Here is a 19,538-nt window from a genome sequence, read left to right as displayed (position 1 = left end):
CTAAAAATTGGCAATACATAACAAAGGTCTTGAAGATATTCATATTATTTTATTCTATAATTCTATTTCTATACATCTGTGCTCAATAAATATATGCTGAAAAAATAAAATAATCAGATAAATAATACAGGATCTTTGAACAAAAAGATATTATTTAATGTTATTTATAAAAATAGCATTGTTATTTATAAAAATAACATTGTTATTTATAAAATAATAAGTTATTAAATAAAGTTATTAAAAAATAACTCAATGTTATTTATAAAAACAGAGAACCACCAAATAGTCAACAATGGAAAAGCAATAAAACACATATGTAATAGAATAGCATATAGGCAAAACTCAGTAAACAATTTTTTAATGACACAGGAAAATGCTTGTGAAAAAATACTGAACAAAGAAAGCAGAAGGCAGTTATTTATACAGCACAATCTCAGGTGTGTATATGTATATATAAAAATAAATAAAATGATGGAAAGAAATACATTAAAATGTTCAAGGGACTTCAATCCCTGGTCAGGGAACTAAGATCTCTCATCCCACAGGACTTGGCCAAAAAAAAAGTTAGCAACTATCTCAAAGTAGTAGAATTATGAAAGTGTGAAGTTGCTCAGTTGTGTCCGACTCTTTGTGACCCCATGAACTGTAGCCCACCAGTCTCCTCTGTCCATGGGATTTTCCACGCAAGAATACTGGAGTGGGTCCAGGGAATCTTCCCAACCTAGGGATTGAACCTGGGTCTCCTGCACTGCAGGTGGATTCTTTACCACCTGAGCCACCAGGGAAGCATGAGTAGAGTTATGGGTAGCATTTTTTTTTTTTCTTCCTTGCTGCAGGGCAGGCAGGATCTCAGTTCCTGGACCAGGGATTGAACCCATGCCCTTGCAGTGGAGGCATAGAATCTTAACCACTGGACTGCCTGGTAAGGCCCCTATAGGTAGAATTTTAAAAATATTTTCTGAATCTTCCAAATTTCACTGTCATAGGCCATTCGTTCCTTACTTCCTGTGGTATCACTTTCTTGATCTGTTTCTATTTCTGATACCTCTTTCTTTGTTTCCTCTGAAATATTTGGTGTTTCTCAGGATTTTCCTTTTTGCCTGTATTTTTCTCATGCTATTCGTCTCCCTGAGATAGATCACTTGGTGACTTCTTTGCTACTCATTCCTAAAGGTAAACCCATAGCCAAGTCCTCTCTTCTTTTTAGTCTCACATTTTCAACAGCCTGATGGACCCTATCATTTAGGTGACCCATAATACCTTAAACACAAAGTCTAAAACTGAATCCATCATCTTTCTCCCAACCCTTCTCCTACCCCCCACAAACACTGATTACTTTGCTTAGTGATATGGAGATTCATTTAGTCACCCAAGCTAGCAACATGGTAATAATCTTGACTCCTCCTTCTTCCACTCCTCACATACAGCCAGTCACCAAACACTGCTGACTTTATCCCCTAAATCTCTTTCAAAACTATGAACTCACTGCATCTCTACTGCTACTGTCTAGTCTAAGCCACTGTCATTTTTTGCCTGGACTCCTTCAGCTACTTTCAATCGGTTTCTCTTTCTCCAGTCTTACGGCATAAAATCTATCCTTTGTATTGTAGACAGAATATCCTTTCTAAAGCACAATCTGATCATGTCTCTTCTTCCTTCAATCCACCCTCTGTGTTGCAGGCACAGTGATTTTTCTGAAGTACAAATCTGATCTTATCTTCTTAAATTCATTTAACACTCAAGATAACAGTTACTTTTGTGTGCAGGGGATAGTTGCTTAAAGGGAGCTTCTGGAAACTGGGTAATATTCTACTTTTTTATCTAAATAATAGTTACAAGGGAGTGTTCACTTTGTGAAAATTTACTGAGCTATAAAACCGCTCTCAAATATTATCTCTACCTGGAAGCCTTTTGTAACACTTGTAGGTTTCTGTACTGTCATAGCAAAGATGGTTATTTGTATTGTTTTTGAATCAATATCAAGTGTGAGTTTCATACTAGGAAATTAATATATATTATCTCATGTTCTTATAGCAATCCTCATGGTAGGTATTATCATCCTCATTTCATAAGTGAGGAAATCAAGGCTTAGAAAGGTTAGTTATTTTGATTAGGTCAACACAGCTTTTATAAGTGGTAGAGTGGAAACTTACTCTATATCTACCTCAAAGCCCAGGACTCTTTCCACTATACCATTCTAATCAGTATCCTGTGTTTTCTGCAACCACAGCACTTTCTACAGGGTTGAAAATTTTCTGCTTATTGTCTCTATACCAATAAACACGTAGTCAGTGCTAGAGAAATATTTATTTGAATAGATGAATGAGTGGATATGTGAATGACTGAGTGTAATGCCTTTAAGCCAGACAGCTGGCAATAATTTCTTCTTCTGATTTTTGGAGATAGAAGAACTTTCCTGATTTGGAAATGTAATGAACTCTACATATGTTTTTGTATTATTAATATTACTAGCATTAAAAATCTAACATCTGAAAAAAACACATGATACTAGTTCTGCTTAAATCTATTATTTTTAGCATTTTGCCTTGATCTGGGATCAGGTCTTTGTTGTAGCTGTAAGGTTTTTTTTAGGGAAAGTCTAAAAATTATTTCCATGGCAAAGGGAAAAAATTGGCTACTTTTCCATTCTGCCTGTTCTGTTTTTGTAAGCAAATTTAAAGAGACTTAAAATCCTCTGTCTTCCACTTCAAGTCAGTCCTTAAAAATAGTAGTTAGCAAAGAGGCAGAACAGAAAACCTACTTTTTAAGGCCTGCAACTCAAGACTGCAGAGAAGAACACTAAAGGTTTGGGTTTCTTGCCTCTTCTCTCAGCAGAGCTGTAACTGGAAAGAAAACATGATTGCTGAGTTAACCCTATGCTTTGTTTTCAGGCTTTTTTTTCTTCCTTGCTGATCAAAGAAAATAGATATAACCTGGAATAGTAAACAGGAAATTGTTTTAGATTAAAAGGTATTGACTTTAGAACCAAGTATTTGGTATACAATATTCTGAGATTTTTTTTCCTCTTTTTAACAAAATATCGAAAGCTTCTATAAGAATAAATTTTTGATGCTGGTGCATATGTCTTGAGAAAGACAAACATATTCAGATCCTAGCAAGCCTGGCAAGACTGCTTAGGCTTAGGGCAAGTCAATGAATATTTTATTCATTTGAATTTATTCACTGAGTACCCCAAATGTGTCAGGCATATTTTAGACTGTAGGGATATAACAGTCAAAAAAAACAAGTAAATCCATGTCCTCATATTGATAGGGACAGAGTAAAGGGACAAAGTTGGTAATTAAATAGTTAACCCCAGTAGGGGAGTGTAAGTGAAGAAAAAAGTATGGGAGACCCCTGTAAATTAATGATCACTCAAGAATGCAGGTCTGCCTAACTACAAAACCAAGCAAGCCCACTTTGCAACAAAACCATGGAACAGAAGCATGAGACACACCACTGAACAATCATGGCATGAGACCCACATCCTGCCCAGTGAGCTCAGTAAAATTTAGGACATGTTCTCTGCACATATGAAAAACAATACTTTATAGAAAGGTGACATTTCAAAGTGAAAGATCCTCATTGTACTAAGACCTGAAATAATATTTCCAGAGTGCCATAACAGTCCTGGCTTGACCAAGTAGGGACAAGAAAACTCCCCTGCCCAACCTGGAGGAGTAGCTGATGATGGAAGTGTGACATCTACTCAAGAATGAGGAATAATGAGGTGGATGAACCTAGAGACTATTAAACAGAGTGAAGTAAGTCAGAAAAACAAATACTGTATATTAATGCATATATATGGAATCTAGAAGGATGGTACTGATGAACCTATTTGCAGAGCAGCAATGGAAATGCAGACACAGAGAACAAACTTGTGGACACAGGTAGGGAAGGAGATGGTAAGACGAATTGGGCGAGTAGCATTGAAACACACTTTAGTGAAGTGAAAGTGAAGTCGCTGAGTCGTGTCCAACTCCTTGTGACCCTATGGACTGTAGCCCCCTAGGCTCCTCTGTCAGTGGGATTTTCCAGGCAAGAATACTGCAGTGGGCTGCCATTTCCTTCTCCAGGAGATCTTCCCGACCCAGGGATTGAACCCGGGTCTCCTGCATTGTAGGCAGACGCTTTACCATCTGAGCCACCAGGGAAGTCCTGGTGAAAACAGACTTTACCATATGTAAAATGGATAGCCAGTGGGAATTTGCTGTATGACACAGGGAGTTCAAACTTCATGCTCTGTGACAACCTAGACGGGTGAGATGGGATAGGTGGTGGAAGAGAGGTTTAAGAGAGAGGGGACGTGTGTATATCTATGGCTGATTCGTGCTGATGTACAGTAGAAACCAACACAATATTGTAAAGCAATTATCCTTTAATTAAAAATAAATAAATTAAAAAATAAAGAGAGCGGATGTGTGTATACCTATGGCTGATTCAGGTTGATGTATGGCAGAAACCAATACAATATTATAAAGCGATTATCCTCCAATTAAAAAAAAAGATAATAAAAAGAATGAGGAAGAAGGTGGTTTTTTGCCCTTCCCTAATTTTTCTTTGATTATAAAACTGCAGCCCACTAAGTTCTCGGCCCTCTTGCCCACCAGCCTATAAGCCTCACAAACATCCTACTAACAAATCACTTCTTATATATCACTTTGTCTCTTGTTGAATTCTTTCTGCACTGAGACATTAAGGACTGGAGCTCCTCGGAGCCCCCCTGAAATAGCACTTAGAGGTTTCAGTATGAAGTTGATGGTCTGGCTGCCTTTTTATTTATGGAGCATCTACTATGTGTCACAAGATGAATCAGAGTTGGTTTCTGTCTTCAAGGAGTTAAAAAAAGTAGAAAAAAAAGACATGCAAATCCAATTTAATGTGATAACTGAAGATTATACAAGATCAGAAGAGAGAATGATTTCATGCCTAATGGAGATAAACACAGACTACTATGGTAGCACAAAGCAAAGGTACCTATTCTAAGTGGAAGTGAAGAGAAAAAAATTGAGAAAAAACTTCCTAGAGGAGTAACATCTAGGTGAGTTTTAATGGATATTTAAGAATGTTGTCAGAGAAGAAAGAAGGCAAGCATACCAGTTAAGCATTACTACTGAAGCCCATGGGCTCTAGAGCCCGTGCTCCATAGCTAGAAAAAGCCTGTGTGCCGCAATGAAGACCCAGTGCAGTCTAAATAAATAAATAAATGAGAATCACCATCAAAAAAACAAAATGAAACAACAACAAAAGTCAATGTGCTGCTAGGACTTTGTCCTTTTCTCAGCAGCAAAGAAGTTCCAGAGATCAAGATGACTGTAACCAAGAAGTCCCGAGAAGACTACCCTAGTTTAATTTTGGTAGCATCTACATATTCAGATATCAGTACACAGCTACCATATAACAGCTCTGGTTAGAAGATTATGTAAACCATAAATTCTTACCTTAGTTTTATTTGGTTGTTTAAGTAAAAGATACCTCATACAATCTCTAGCACATCCAAGGATAGGAACACAAGTACAGATAAGTTCATATGGATACATGTACTGAACAGTAAGAAATCAAGGTTCCTGCCTATCTCCCATGGCACTACATGGTCCCTCATCTGTCTATCTCTTCTCTGCTTTCCTATGTGACTCATGGCTTTTCTAGGCAGTCTATCACATTATCTTCCATGCGGCTTTAACTATCACCCTGATTCTGACCATGTAGCATAGTTGCCTATTCCCAATTCCTGACTTCAGTTTGTAGAGCCCATCCTTACTCCCCTCCATCTCTATTTAGCTAAGGCCAGGAAGCTGTGACTGCTCTCTTATCCTTCCAGGTATACATGAACATGTGTGTGTGTCTGTAACAGAGAGACATCTGAGATATGTGGTGGACGTTGCTAGCAATCAATTCATCAACAGTGGCTGATTTTATTAGTGCCCTGACTGTATGACATTGAGCAAATTATTTGAAGCTTCATTTTCCTCTTCTATAATATGAAATTAATACCTAATGAGAGAATTATTTTAAGGAGTGAATGAACTGAAGTGTGTAAAGTACCCAGAACAGTGCCTGGTACATGGATGGTGCTCTGAAGGCCAAACCCTAAGGTTGTATGTCCTGCACCGATGGACTGGGTTTTAACACTAGGAGAGGCTGATTACAACTTTGGATTCTTCTGAACAGAAAGGAAGTATTCAGTTTTAATTCTTCCTTTTTTAAAGATTAATCTCCTCTACATCTCTTAAAATAGCTAGCAGGTCTAACAGGTCAGGAAAAGGAAAAGAAAGACAATTCCTTCCCCGGGTTTCTGTGCTAAAGGAAACCAGTACTAATTCTGGTATAAACTTCCTGTCTTCCAAGGCTTCAGCTCAGACAGCCAACATACTGCTTGAGTGCTTTACAGGGCCAGTCTCCTTTTGGAGTAACTGTTGCTAAGTCACACAAAAAGTTCCAAAATGGCCAGCTTCCTTAAGCTTAGATCAGATTACTTTGTAAAAGAGGAGAAACTTTTAGCTTACCACTCAGCCTCAAGAGACATCACAATAATACTCAGTCTAAGCTCTGCTCTGGCCATAAAATCCAACACATTTTTGAATTAAAAATTTCAGACAATCTTTGGACTATCCATCTGTCAAACTACATTCAGAAATGGATTAAAAGACCTTCTAAAACATATTTATGTATATCTTTTTATTTCTTCAGAGCAAAGAATCGAATTACATTACACTGAAAATATACACTAATACTGCAATTTGCTTTTTTTTTTTTAAAGTAAAAGTATCTTGGAAATCTTTCCACATCAACACACAGAGTCATACTTCATTCTTTTTAACAGTTGCACAATAATATAATTAATTATCTTGTTTAAACTGTTACAACTTTTCCCTGTTATGAACAATGCTGCAAAGAACATTTTGCAATGAATATTTCCATACTTTTAAGTAAATATTTCTGTAGGATAGAGTCTTTGAAGAGGAACTGCTTAGGCAGGGAGTGTATAGTTGTAAGTTCAGATAGGTATCATCAACTACCCTACAAAAAGTTTATGTAGAAAAAAAAGTATAAGAGAATTTCCCCACAGCCTTGCTAGCTTCATCACAAAATTTAAAAATCTCTGTCATACAATAAGGATAGCATTTTAAAACTGCTTAACATGCACTTTTATTTATGAGAGTAGGCATCTTTTGATGTATATTAACTTTTTCTACGAACCCACTACTTACAGCTTTTATCCATTTTTCTACTGAGTCATTAGTCTTTTCCTTATTGATTTTAAGTGCTCTTTGTAATGTACGGAAACTAGTGTTTGGGATAGCTTGGTATTTGTTGTTTATTTCTGTTGTTCTTTAGTTGCTAAGTCGTGTGTGTCCAACTCTTTTGTGACCCCATGGACTGTAGACCGCCAAGCTCCTCTGTCCATGGGATTCTCCAGGCAAGATATTGGACTGAGTTGCCATTTCCTTCTCCTTCTCCAGGGGAACTTTACAATCCAGGGGTCAAACTCACATCACCTGCATTGCAGGCAGATTCTTTACCACTGAGCCCCTTGGGAAGCCCCCCTTTATTTTTATACCATGTTTACTGGATTTTTTTTCCCCCCACAACACAGAACTTTAAAAACTGGTATTAGTCAAACTTATCAATCCTCTTTTTTTTTTTTAACGGCTTCTAAGATTTATTTGATACTTGGAAAGCTTGAGTTAGAAATAACTCAAGATCACATATTGATGAAGCTAAGTGCCTTAATGCACATGTAGACTAGCAGACATTCAGCACGACACTGGCATCCAAGTCAAACAGTGGCATCCCTAAGGCAACTCCTGCCACATCTTTATTACCCCAGGCACTACTTCCTGGGCTCATGCATTACTTCAACTGGTAAATGTTGGACGTGGCAATGCTCGTCAACTAGATGTGATGCAGTCAGATTTGCAATTTAGAGAAGTCCCCGGTAGTTTTGTGAAGGATGAATTAAAAGAGGAGAGGCTGGAGGCAGAAGCCTAGCAAGGAGAATGCTATATTAAGCCAGCTAGGAAACGATAGACTGTTAGCTAAAAATCAATATTGAACGACATTACCTTATTAAGCTCAGCCCAGTAACTGTTCAGTCTCTCCCTCCCATTGCTGCTGGAGCATCTTTCTAAAGCATAGCTGTCATGACACTCCTGCTGCCTGAAGTGCCCTTTTCACATTTATTAAGACTGGGGATCTCGGACTCATTTTTTCTCTTTTGTTTCATAATATAATTTTCTCTAGGTTACAGAGATAATGGTCTGTAAAACTGTATTCATCTTGGTATCCTCACCCCCCAACATAGCAATTGGAATATATTTAGGTATTTATTAAATGTCTATTGTTCTGAATTTTTAAAAAATTATAAGTCCAATTCATTTTTTAAACTTTTAAAATATATATATATATTTTGTAAATTACATATAATAAAATGTACCTATTTAAGAGTTCCCTGGTGACTCAGATGGTAAAGAATCTGCTGGCAATGCAGGAGACCCGGGTTCGATCCCTGGGTCAGGAAGATCCCCTGGAGAAGGGAATGGCTACCCACTCCAATATTTTTGCCTGGAGAATTCTAAGGACAGAGAAGCCTGGTGGGCTACAGTCCATGAAGTTGCAAAGAGTCGGAAATGACTGAGCAACTAAGACTTTACTTTTATTTAAAACACACAGTTCAATACGTTTTATCAAATATATACTACTGCAATCACTACTCCAAATCAAGATATAAAGTACTTCTATCTTCCCTCCCAAATTCCCTTGTGCTTCTAGCTCACTATTATACTACTCTACTATACTCTCGTACTACTTAGCACATTTACTGTAATAATTTAACCTGCCTGCCTCTCTCTAAACTGTGAGCAACCTGAAGGCAGAAACTATTGTTTCATCTTTAGCATCCAGCAACATAGGTGATCAATGAAAAGTCCTTACTGTGCACCAAGTACTACTCTAAGCTCTTCACAAGTATTTTTCACAATCACCATTATGTGTCAGGTACCATCTGTTCCAATTTCCAGCTGAGGAAAGTGAACTACAGAAAGGCAGACGCCTGTCCAGGGTCACACAGCTCAGTTTAAGCTTCTCTTGTCAAAGACTGAACAGGTTTTCTTCTTTCCACAGCCTTCCCTATAGCCTTTCTACTCAACTGCAGAAATACTCGTCTTCTTTAATGACTGATGTACCTAAGTACTTCTGCTGTCTAAACTGTCACAGCATCTCCTTTTCTTCCATTCATCAAGCATATATTGAATGCCTTATCAATCCAGGTAGGAATCTAATCTCAAGGAATCTGCACGGAAGACATTAATATGTATTAATAGACAATTAAAATGTACAGGGCCGAATGGTAATTTTCATAGGTGAGAGAAAGGATTGCTAAAACAGTCCTTTTTTGAAGCTGTATTTCCTAGGTTTCCTTTTCCCCATCTATCTCTAAAGGAGTCATTTTCATAACCAGATTACTATAAATGCCTCTTTTAATCTCACCAAGTCTGAGAGGTAATGTGGTAGAGGGGGAGAAGAAAGATATAAAGGTTTTTAAGAACCTTAGGTGGGGAGGTTGTTTGAGCTGAGGCTCCGTATCCTCCTCTGTTACAGAAAGCTCTGGGAAAGTCCCATTTGGTGGAGCTTCTGGCCAGGAGCCATAGAATCACCAAATTGAGGCTGGTCCTCCAGGTACATACCACCACAGTACACTTGCCAGGTGGAGGACCTGCTAACCAGTGGGGGTCAAATGAGCTACAAAGGAGCTGCAGCAGCCAGGATAAGGCTGGCTTTGCTGCAAAACTACTGCATATTCAGATACCAAAAGCTAAAATCCCATTTGGTAATGCTGTTAGATTATTTTTTTTTAAGTGCAAGAGTAGTATTGAGATATTGTTTAGGGATACTGAAATATTTATACATAATTACAATTGAAATCATAACAGATGAAATTATAATAATTTGCTTTAAAATAATCTGGTATGACAGTGGCAAGATTGGTGGTAGCAAATATAAACTAAGATTAGCCATGAATTGGTGACTACTGAAGTTGTATGAGGGTTTGCTCAAAATTCTCCAAGCCAGGCTTCAACAGTACATGAACTGTGAACTTCCAAATGTTCAAGTTGGATTTTGAAAAGGCAGAGGAACCAGAGATCAAACTGCCAACATCCGCTGGATCATAGAAGAAGCAAGAGACTTCCAGAAAAACGTCTACCTCTGCTTTATCGACAATGCCAAAGTCTTTGACTCTGTGGATCACAACAAACTGTGGAAAATTCTTGAAGAGATGGGAATGCCAGACCACCTGACCTGCCTCCCCAGAAATCTTTATGCAGCTCAAGAAGCAACAGTTAGAACCAGACATGGAACAACAGACTGGTTCCAAATTGGGAAAGGAGTAAGTCAAGGCTGTATATTGTCACCCTGCTTATTTAACTTATATGCAGAGTACATCATGTGAGCAGAGTACATCACGCGAAATGCCAGGTTGGATGAAGCACAAGCTGGAATCAAGCTTGCCGGGAGAAATATCAATAACCTCAGATACGCAGATGACACTACCCTTATGGGAGAAAGCGAAGAAGAACTAGAGAGCCTCTTGATGAAAGTGAAAGAGGAGAGTGAAAAAGTTGTCTCAAAACCCAACATAAGATCATGGCATCTGGTCCCATCATTTCATGGCACACAATCAAAGGCTTTGGTGTAGTCAATAAAGCAGAGGTAGATGCTTTTCTGAAACTCTCTTGCTTTTTCTATGATTCAGTGGATGTTGGCAATTTGATTGCTGATTCCTATGCCTTTTCAAAATCCAGCTTCATGACAAATAGATACGGAAATAGTGGAAACAGTGAGAGACTTTATTTTTTGGGGCTCCAAAATCACTGCTGATGGTGACTGCAGCCATGAAATTAAAAGATGCTTGCTCCTTGGAAGAAAAGCTGTGACAAACCTAGACAGCATATTAAAAAGCAGACACATTATTTTGCCGACAAAGGTCTGTCTAGTCAAAGCTATGGTTTTTCCAGTAGTCATGTATGGATGTGAGAGTTGGATTGTAAAGAAAGCTGAGTGCCGAAGAACTGATGCTTTAGAACTGAGGTGTTGGAGAAGACTCTCGAGAGTCCCTTGGACTGCAAAGTGATCAAACCAGTCAATCCTAAAGGAAATCAGTCCTGAATATTCATTGGAAAGACTGATGCCAAAGATGAAACTCCAATACTTTGGCCACCTGATGCAAACAACTGGCTGATATGAAAAGACCCTGATGCTGGGAAAGATTGAAGGCAGGAGGAGAAGGGGATGACAGAGGTAGAGATGGCTGGATGGCATCACTGACTTGATGGACATGAGTTTGAGCAAGCTCCGGGAGTTGGTGATGGACAGGGAAGCCTAGAGTGCTGCAGTCCATGGAGTCGCAAAGAGGTGGATGTGACTGAATGACTGAACTGAACTGAAGCTGTATGAGGGGTACATGGGAGTTAACTGCATCACTTTCTCTACTTTTTTATCTATGTGAAATTTTCCATAGGAAATAATTTTTTTAAAAAAAGTCTCTACCGTTACTGTATCCTCTCTCAGCATGTCAAGGCCAGGACCTGTTTGACAGTGATTCATTTTCACTTGAGATTAAAAAAATAAACCCTTTCATGGCAAAGAATTAACTTCGCTTTTAAAACATGGATAGCCCAGACACTGGTAACTGGAAAATCGGTCCTGATAACTTTAATTCTGTAAGGGCAGAGCCCCTATCTGCTTATTCACCATGGGTCCCACAGCTGATTTAGCACAATGCCTGCCTTGTAACAGGAACTTAATAAATATGTGCTGGTTGAATGAAAAAACAGAATAAGTCAGAAGGGAGCAGGGCAATACTGTCTTGGTGAGAGAAAACAGAGAAACAACAATAGCTAGGAAAGCTTTCCAGGAGCCCAAATAATTTGTTTTACCATTGGCTCTACTTGGGGTTTCTGTCTATGGGGTCGCACAGAGTCAGACACGACTCAAGTGACTTAGCAGCAGCAGGAGTTATAGGTGGTAAGGGTTAGGATGCTGCAAAAGAATATTATATTGGGCATGGAGGGACAATTTCCCTTCCCCTCAATATTCTTGTATATATCCAAGTCCACCAGTCAATAGCCTGCTTAGCACTTAAACTCAGGTTCTCAGATTTCCTTCCCCAGCTCGTCTGAGGGAACTTATTGATGTCGTACCAGCCTGACTGCTTTCCAGTTACCAGTACTATGCAAGGTAGAAACTTATCCAGAAGCCATCAAGGAAGACTAGCTGTTCCTCTTCTTAACCAGGTAGTTATTACATCTTTTCCTACCTGTTCTTCTGAGGACTCTAGTTGCATTGCCTATCAAAATCCTTGAGATTAGGCTTCCATGTTGGCTCAGTGGGTAAAGAATCCACCTGCCAATGCAGGAGACATGGGTTCCATTCCTGATCTGGGAAGACCCCACACACAGCGGACCAACTAAGCCCATGTGCCACAACTACTGAGCCTGTGCTCTACAGCTAGTACACCACAACTACTGAAGCTTGTTCACACTAGAGCCTGTGCTCCACAGCAAGAGAAGCCACTGCAATGACAAGCCTGTACATCACAACTAGAGAGTAGACCCCACTCTCTGCAACTATAGAAAACCCGTGCGGCAAAGAAGATCACAGTAAAAAAATAAATTAGTTAATAAATAAATAAAATTATGTATGAAAAAAATCCTTGAGATCAACCACAAATGGAAGTTTTCTTTCTGGAAACCCACCCACATCCTGTGATCTGCCAGACAGTCTCTGGCAAGTGTTTAAGGCCCACAGTTCTATTATCAAAGCAAAACTACAGAAAGTACCAAATTTCTTAATTCATGAAATTAATGAATTCATGAAATTCATAAAACTTCACTCAGAGAGGTGGACTTCTTTTACAAAATTGGAGGAAAACTTGCTTTTCTTTCTTTCCTTCTCTTGGGTAAGTGTCTGGCCCTTTGCTAAGAGGGCCCATCTATGGGACAATTGCCCAGGGAAAGGACATCCTCTTGGAGACAAATAGCACTACAGCTGGGGAGCTCACCCTTGCAGAAAGAAAGAAGAGCCTGAAGCTGTGTAGAAAGATGCTTCATACGTGAATATTAGTTTTATAAAAGTAATTTGCTGGTTATTATGGCACAGGCCCCCAAAATATAAGCTGGTATAGATGAATTATGCTGATAACATAATTTTGTTTCTATAATAAACTATGTTATTTATACAAACTAGTTATTTATATAACTGGTTATTATCAAGGTTTAAAACTGTTAACTAAGTCACAGGGTAGCTTAAGTGATGTGAGTTTGACTCGATCTCCCTCCTTCTTACTTATTTTCCATTAGGAAGTCCACAACATATTTTTTCAAGCAGTAGAGGTGGGCGTCCACAAGGCCTGTGTGGAAACGTATTCTTGGGTGCCTGCAAAAAGAATGAAAGAGAAGAGGGTCACATGAGTTCCATTCTATTATTAGGTAGTACGCGTTAGGAAGTTTCTGAGGGTCAGAGTCATGCTGCCTACACCTCACTCTGGGGAGACCAAGAAGGTGATTATCAGCTCTGATGCTACCACAGAAAAGGTTCTCTCTTTATGGAAGCCCTATTTCACACTTTATGAGGTCTTTAGGCTTCCAAAGACATGAAACCCAAACTGGTAAGTCACCAAATCATTGACAAGTCATCTTCTATTTTACTACAAACTCCTACCCACCATTCTTGTAACTAACATTTTCTTGGTTCTACTCCAACTGCCTCACTTCCGGCAGGCCATACTTAAGCCATGCTTTCCTTTAGTATTTGATATACATTACTCCATGTTCATAGAAGATGAAGTAAAATTTTATGAATACTAACTCCCTACTCTTAATTATTCATCAGGAGTTTCCGCAGGTTTACTTTCTTAGGAAATCTTCCCTGAGGACCCAAGTTTGTGTTCCTACAACACTTGGTACCCACTTCTACCAGATAACTTAGCATAGAGCAAAGTAACAGCCTACTTACTTGTGCTCTTTCCCACTAGACTAAAAGTTAACTCAGGGCAGAGATTTATTTTTTAAAATATTTATTTGGCTGTGTTGGGTCTTAGCTGTAGCACACAGGAGCTTTTGTTGTGACGTGTGAACTCTTGAACTGTGTCCAGGCGGGCTGCACTATGCAGGCTCAGTAGCTGTGGTGCACAGGCTTAATTGCTCCCTGGTATATGGGATCTTAGTTTTCTGACTAGGGATAAAACTTGCATCCCCTGCATTGCAAGATGGATTCTTAACCACTGGACTACCAGGAAAGTTCCAAGATTTATTTTTATAGTCTTAGTACTTAGCATTGGCTCTCACATAGAATGGATGTTTGATAGTGGCTGAACAGACAAACACACAAATAAATTAGGTCAAATTAAGGCATTTGCCTAGTTGCTATTTATTGGCTTCCCTGGTGGCTCAGTGGTAAAGAATCTGTCTGCCAATGCAAAAGACATGGGTTTGATCCCTAGGTCAGGAAGATCCCCTGGAGAAGGAACGGCAACTCACTCCAGCAGTCTTGCCTGGAAAGTCCCATGGATGGAGGAGCCCAGCAGGCTAGAATCCATGGAGTCGCACAGAGTTGGACACAATTGAGAGACTGAACATGCACTAGTTCCTACTTAGTCTACTAACTTTGGTTTCAGCCTGAAGAAATGGCATGTTTCTTTAAAATGTTCAAAGTCATTTTATTTAATAAAATAAAAGATAGTTGAAGGAGAGGAGGGGAGGAGCAGGGTGGAAGAATAGCAGTTAGTTCCAATTGTAGCTGCCTGGTTGTTATCTTCTACTCTGTGTTACTCTCCTTTGACTGCTTATAGATACTTTAGAAGTAATTTCCCAGGTGGCACAGTAGTAAAGAATCTGCCTGCAATGCAGGAGACAAAGGGGACACAGATTCAATCCCTGGGTGCGGAAGATCCCCTGAAGGAGGACATGGCAACTCACTCCAGTATTCTTGCCAAGAAAATCCCATGGACAGGAATCTGGTGGGCTACAGTCCACAGGGTCCATGCGGTCGCAAAGGATCATACACAACTGAGCAACAGAACACACACACACCACCCTGGACTTCCACTCTTTTGGGAAGAAGGGGGAACAAAATGCTTCCAAAAGAGCAAGAGAAAAGTCGGATTTCAGATCTCACATCTATAACACACACACCCCCCAAAAGCCAATTACTGTATACAATGAGGATAAAGAAGAAAGTTACATCCCAATTCTCACTTCCTGAAATTCCTGAGTTCTAAGAAATTCTTCAGAAAACAGAATTTTGCAAATATGGTTACTTACCTTGTGGTGCCCAGGTTTGATTTGAAGTTCACACTATGATAATTCTCCCTTGATCTAACCAATTTGGAAAGCTGAACTCTCTTGTTCAGTTCCTTGGTTTGTGAATTCCTTGACTCATTCAACATATTCTACTTAAATTATTCCATCCTTGCACTACCTTATAAATTATATATCTCATATTTATAGCTGAAGTCAAGTTGTATCATACACCTGGGGAAGGAATAACTTAAAAGTTTGAGTAATCATCTTCTAAATTCTTACCGATCCCTACCTCATACGGCAATAATATTCAAATAGCATTTTACAGTTCATAAATTTTTTCAGCTTTTTACTCTCATCATATAAAGTAGGCAAAACAAAAAAATTCTTCCTTTAAAAACAATTTCCAAAAATTTAGCTGGTACATTCAACTTTAGAGATTTAGCTACAAATTTGAAATACAATAAAGGAACAGAGATGGGCAATTCAGAGATTTTTTTTTCCTTTCACATTAAATTTGTATTGAATGCAAATCTTGGGACCAGGATTTAATGCCATTTAAGTTGCCCAAAAGGTGTTTTCTTATTTTATTTTTCCCCATTTAATTGTTTTTAAATGGCATTAGAAATAAGAATTGGTATTTTAAAATAAAACAAAATAAACAAAACCAAAAAACCTCAAAGAGGCACCAGTAAATCTGGGTAACTGGTTGATTGCTCTGGGCCCAGAAGATGTTTTTGATTTGTACAAAATAAAGAAATCAGTAATAGAAATGATAAGACATTAAGAAATAGTTATAATATTTCTAGGACAATATAAGCCATCAGGATTATTTTTATAGACCTAGTTTTAAAATAGTAAGTTATATAATCTAGAATTCAAATTTATAGTGTTTAAAATTTAAGGGAAAACAAGCATCTTTTTATGATCTTAAAAACAGGAATACCAGTTTTTAAAGCAAGGGAAAAAAAGCCAACAGGCAGTAACTATAATTATTAATATTATTTTAGAATAAATGAGGAATGTATAAATGAAATAAATACTGGGAAAGATGCAAGGATAAGCATTTACTGTTTAACTGCAAATCAATTGCAGTTAAACAGTAAATGCTTATCCTTGCATCTTTTGAAGTATCAAGAAAGTCCTTAGCTGGTTTGTACAATTTACTATTTTAACCATTTTCAAATATATATAGTTCTGTGGGATTAATTACATTCACTTTGCAGTACAACTGTCACCAACATCCATCTCCAATACTTTTACATCTTCCCCAACTGAAACTCTGTATCCATTAAACACTAACTCCCCATTCCCTTCTTCCTCACAGCCCCTTGCAACCACCATTCTACTTTGTCTTTATGCTTCTGGCTACTCTACTGCTGTCGCTTCAGTCCTGTCCGACTCTGTGGGACCTCATAGACGGCAGCCCACCAGGCTCCCCCGTCCCCAGGATTCTCCAGGCAAGAACACTGGAGTGGGTTGCCATTTCCCTCTCCAATGCATGAAAGTGAAAAGTGAAAGTGAAGTTGCTCAGTTGTGTCTGACTCTTTGCGACCCCATGGACTGTAGCCCACCAGGCTCCTCCCTCCATGGGATTCTCCAGGTAAGAGTACTAGAGTGGGGTGCCATTGCCTTCTCCAGGAACCTCATATAAGAAGAATCATACATTCGTTCTTCTTGTGACTGGCTTATTTCATTAGCATAATGTCTTTACAGTTAATGTTGAAGCATGTGTCAAAATTTCCTTCCTTTTGAACTCTGAATAATATTTCATTGTATGTGTGTATCACATTTTCTTTACTGATTCATCTGTCTATAGATACTTGAATTGCTTCCACCTTTTGGTTATTGTGAATGATGCTGCTATGAACACGAGTGTACAAATATCAATTTAATCTGTTTCACACACACATTTCTTAAATTTTAATTATGCAAATTTTCAAACACACACAAAATAAGAGAAAAACATAATAAATTCCTATGTGCCCAAATAGTTTCAATTATCAACATTTTCTAATCTTTAAAACTTTTTGCTGCAGTATTTATTATGGGTTAAATTGTGTCCCCCCCAAAAGATAACACACAATACCTGTGAATATGACCTTAATTGGAAATATGACATCTGTAGATGATCATGTTAAGGTTAGGTCATTCAGTTCAGTTCAGTTCAGTAGCTCATTGTGTCTGACTCTTTGTGACCCCATGAATTGCAGCACGCCTGGCCTCCCTGTCCATCACCAACTCCCGGAGTTCACTCAGACCCACGTCCATCGAGTCAGTGATGCCATCCAGCCATCTCATCCTCTGTCGTCCCCTTCTCCTCCTGCCCCCAATCCCTCCCAGCATCAGAGTCTTTTCATGAGTCAGCTCTTCACATGAGGTGGCCAAAGTACTGGAGTTTCAGCCTTAGCATCATTCCTTCCAAAGAAATCCCAGGGCTGATCTCCTTCAGAATGGACTGGTTGGATCTCCTTGCAGTCCAAGGGACTCTCAAGAGTCTTCTCCAACACCACACTTCAAAAGCATCATTTCTTCGGCGCTCAGCTTTCTTCACAGCCCAATTCTCACATCCATACATGACCACTGGAAAAACCATAGCCTTGACTAGACGGACCTTTGTTGGCAAAGTAATGTCTCTGCTTTTGAATATGCTATCTAGGTTGGTCATAACTTTTCTTTCAAGGAGTAAGCATCTTTTAATTTCATGGCTGCAGTCACCGTCTGCAGTGACTTTGGAGGAGCCGTAACCCAATAGGACTAGTACCTTAATAAAGGGGAAACTTGAACACAGAGACAGATATGCAGAAGGAAGACAATATGAAGACACGAGGAGAATGCCATCTACAAGCCAAGAATGCCCGAGGTTTCCAGAAGATAGAAGGGTGGAACAGATTCTCCTTCATAAACCTCAGGAGGAACCAATGCTGAAAATGTCCTGATTTTGGATTTCTAGCCTCAAGAACTGTGAAAACAATAAACTTCTGTTGTTCTAGGCCACCCAGTTTATAGTGATTTGTTAATAGCAAACTAATATAGTTTTTAAAAGCATATTCCAGACACAAAATCATCTTACTGTAAATATTCCAGTATGTGTAGTATGTATTTCCAAATGATAAGGACTATGAAATACAATCATTATATCACTACATATAATAAAATTATCAACAACTTCATAACATCTAATATCCAATCCAAATCCAGATTTCTCTTTTTATAGCTAGTCTGTCTGAATCAGAGCCTCACAATGCATTTGGCAATTTCAGTTTTAAAAAGTTACCCCTTTGTATTTCCCTGACAAGCCATATGATTAGAGTGAATCATCTGTTTTGTAGAACACTGACTGCTTTGAAATATCATTAAAAAAAAATAGATTTATTGATACATGCCACTGAGAAACTAAACCTGCACATCTTAACTAGAGAGTCTCAAGCAGCCAAATAAATATATTAAGATGTATAACATGATCCTTGGGGCTCAGACTATAGCACACTGATTATCCCAGGACTCTCCTATGCTCAATTCTCTTCTCAGTTATCTATCGTTTTATGTAAGCTTTTTTTTTTTTGGCAGAAGGGAGTCATGTCTTGAGGCTGGCGAGATCAGTTCCTGACCTACAATAAAACCTGTGCCCCCTGCTACTGAAGCATGAAGTCTTAACTACTGGACTGCCAGGGAAGTCACAGTAAATAGTTTTTTGTAAATTTTTGTTTTTGAAGGCATAACCCCTGTTTTGCTGTTCACTGAACTCAGGGTAGGCAAAGCATGAGTGGGGAAGCTGGAAGAGAACTCGAGGAGGCGTAGGAACTGCAGACATGTTTATTCTCTCCAGGATGGTGCAATAGCAAGACATGCTATATTCTCTCTTGGTGGACCCAGCAGGCACAGCCACAAGGGCTTTTCAGGTGGTGCTTATATAGGTCATGATGCACATGTGCAGTGCTACAAATGATCTCAGCTGTTACATAACCATGCAAAGTTATTATTCACAAAATGTGGGGTAAGAGCAAGAGGACATGGGGGTGAGAGGGCCTGACCACCGCCATATTGACTAATTTGCTCTTTCTCTATATTCTACCCCTTCAGGGTCTCTCACCTCACAATCCAGGCGCGGTCCATCTTCTGCGATATTTCCTTGGCTTAGTAACACTGACCCTTGAACCCACATTCTGCAACAGCAGTAGATGCTACAACAGCAAATAGTTACATCCCTAATACATAGCAAAACCCAACTCCAGGTAT

General features: G+C 38.9%; 1 protein-coding gene across 3 annotated transcripts in view; it reads right to left on the bottom strand.

The window, feature by feature from the left end:
* EIF2B3 (eukaryotic translation initiation factor 2B subunit gamma) overlaps window positions 1-19,538 on the bottom strand; it is a 117,160-nt gene that overhangs the window by 28,674 nt on the left and 68,948 nt on the right. For 2 of the 3 annotated variants that reach the window (XM_055586073.1, XM_055586075.1), the window contains exon 6: window positions 13,345-13,434. The exons of the other annotated variant lie outside the window; for it this stretch is intronic. In XM_055586073.1, coding sequence (XP_055442048.1) covers window positions 13,345-13,434 — 90 coding nt within the window. The remainder of the gene's footprint in view (window positions 1-13,344; window positions 13,435-19,538) is intronic. 3 annotated transcript variants of the gene reach the window in all.

Source organism: Bubalus kerabau, chromosome 6 (assembly GCF_029407905.1).
Source record: "Bubalus kerabau isolate K-KA32 ecotype Philippines breed swamp buffalo chromosome 6, PCC_UOA_SB_1v2, whole genome shotgun sequence".
NCBI lineage: Eukaryota > Metazoa > Chordata > Mammalia > Artiodactyla > Bovidae > Bubalus > Bubalus kerabau.
This window is presented reverse-complemented; position numbering and strand designations above follow the sequence as displayed.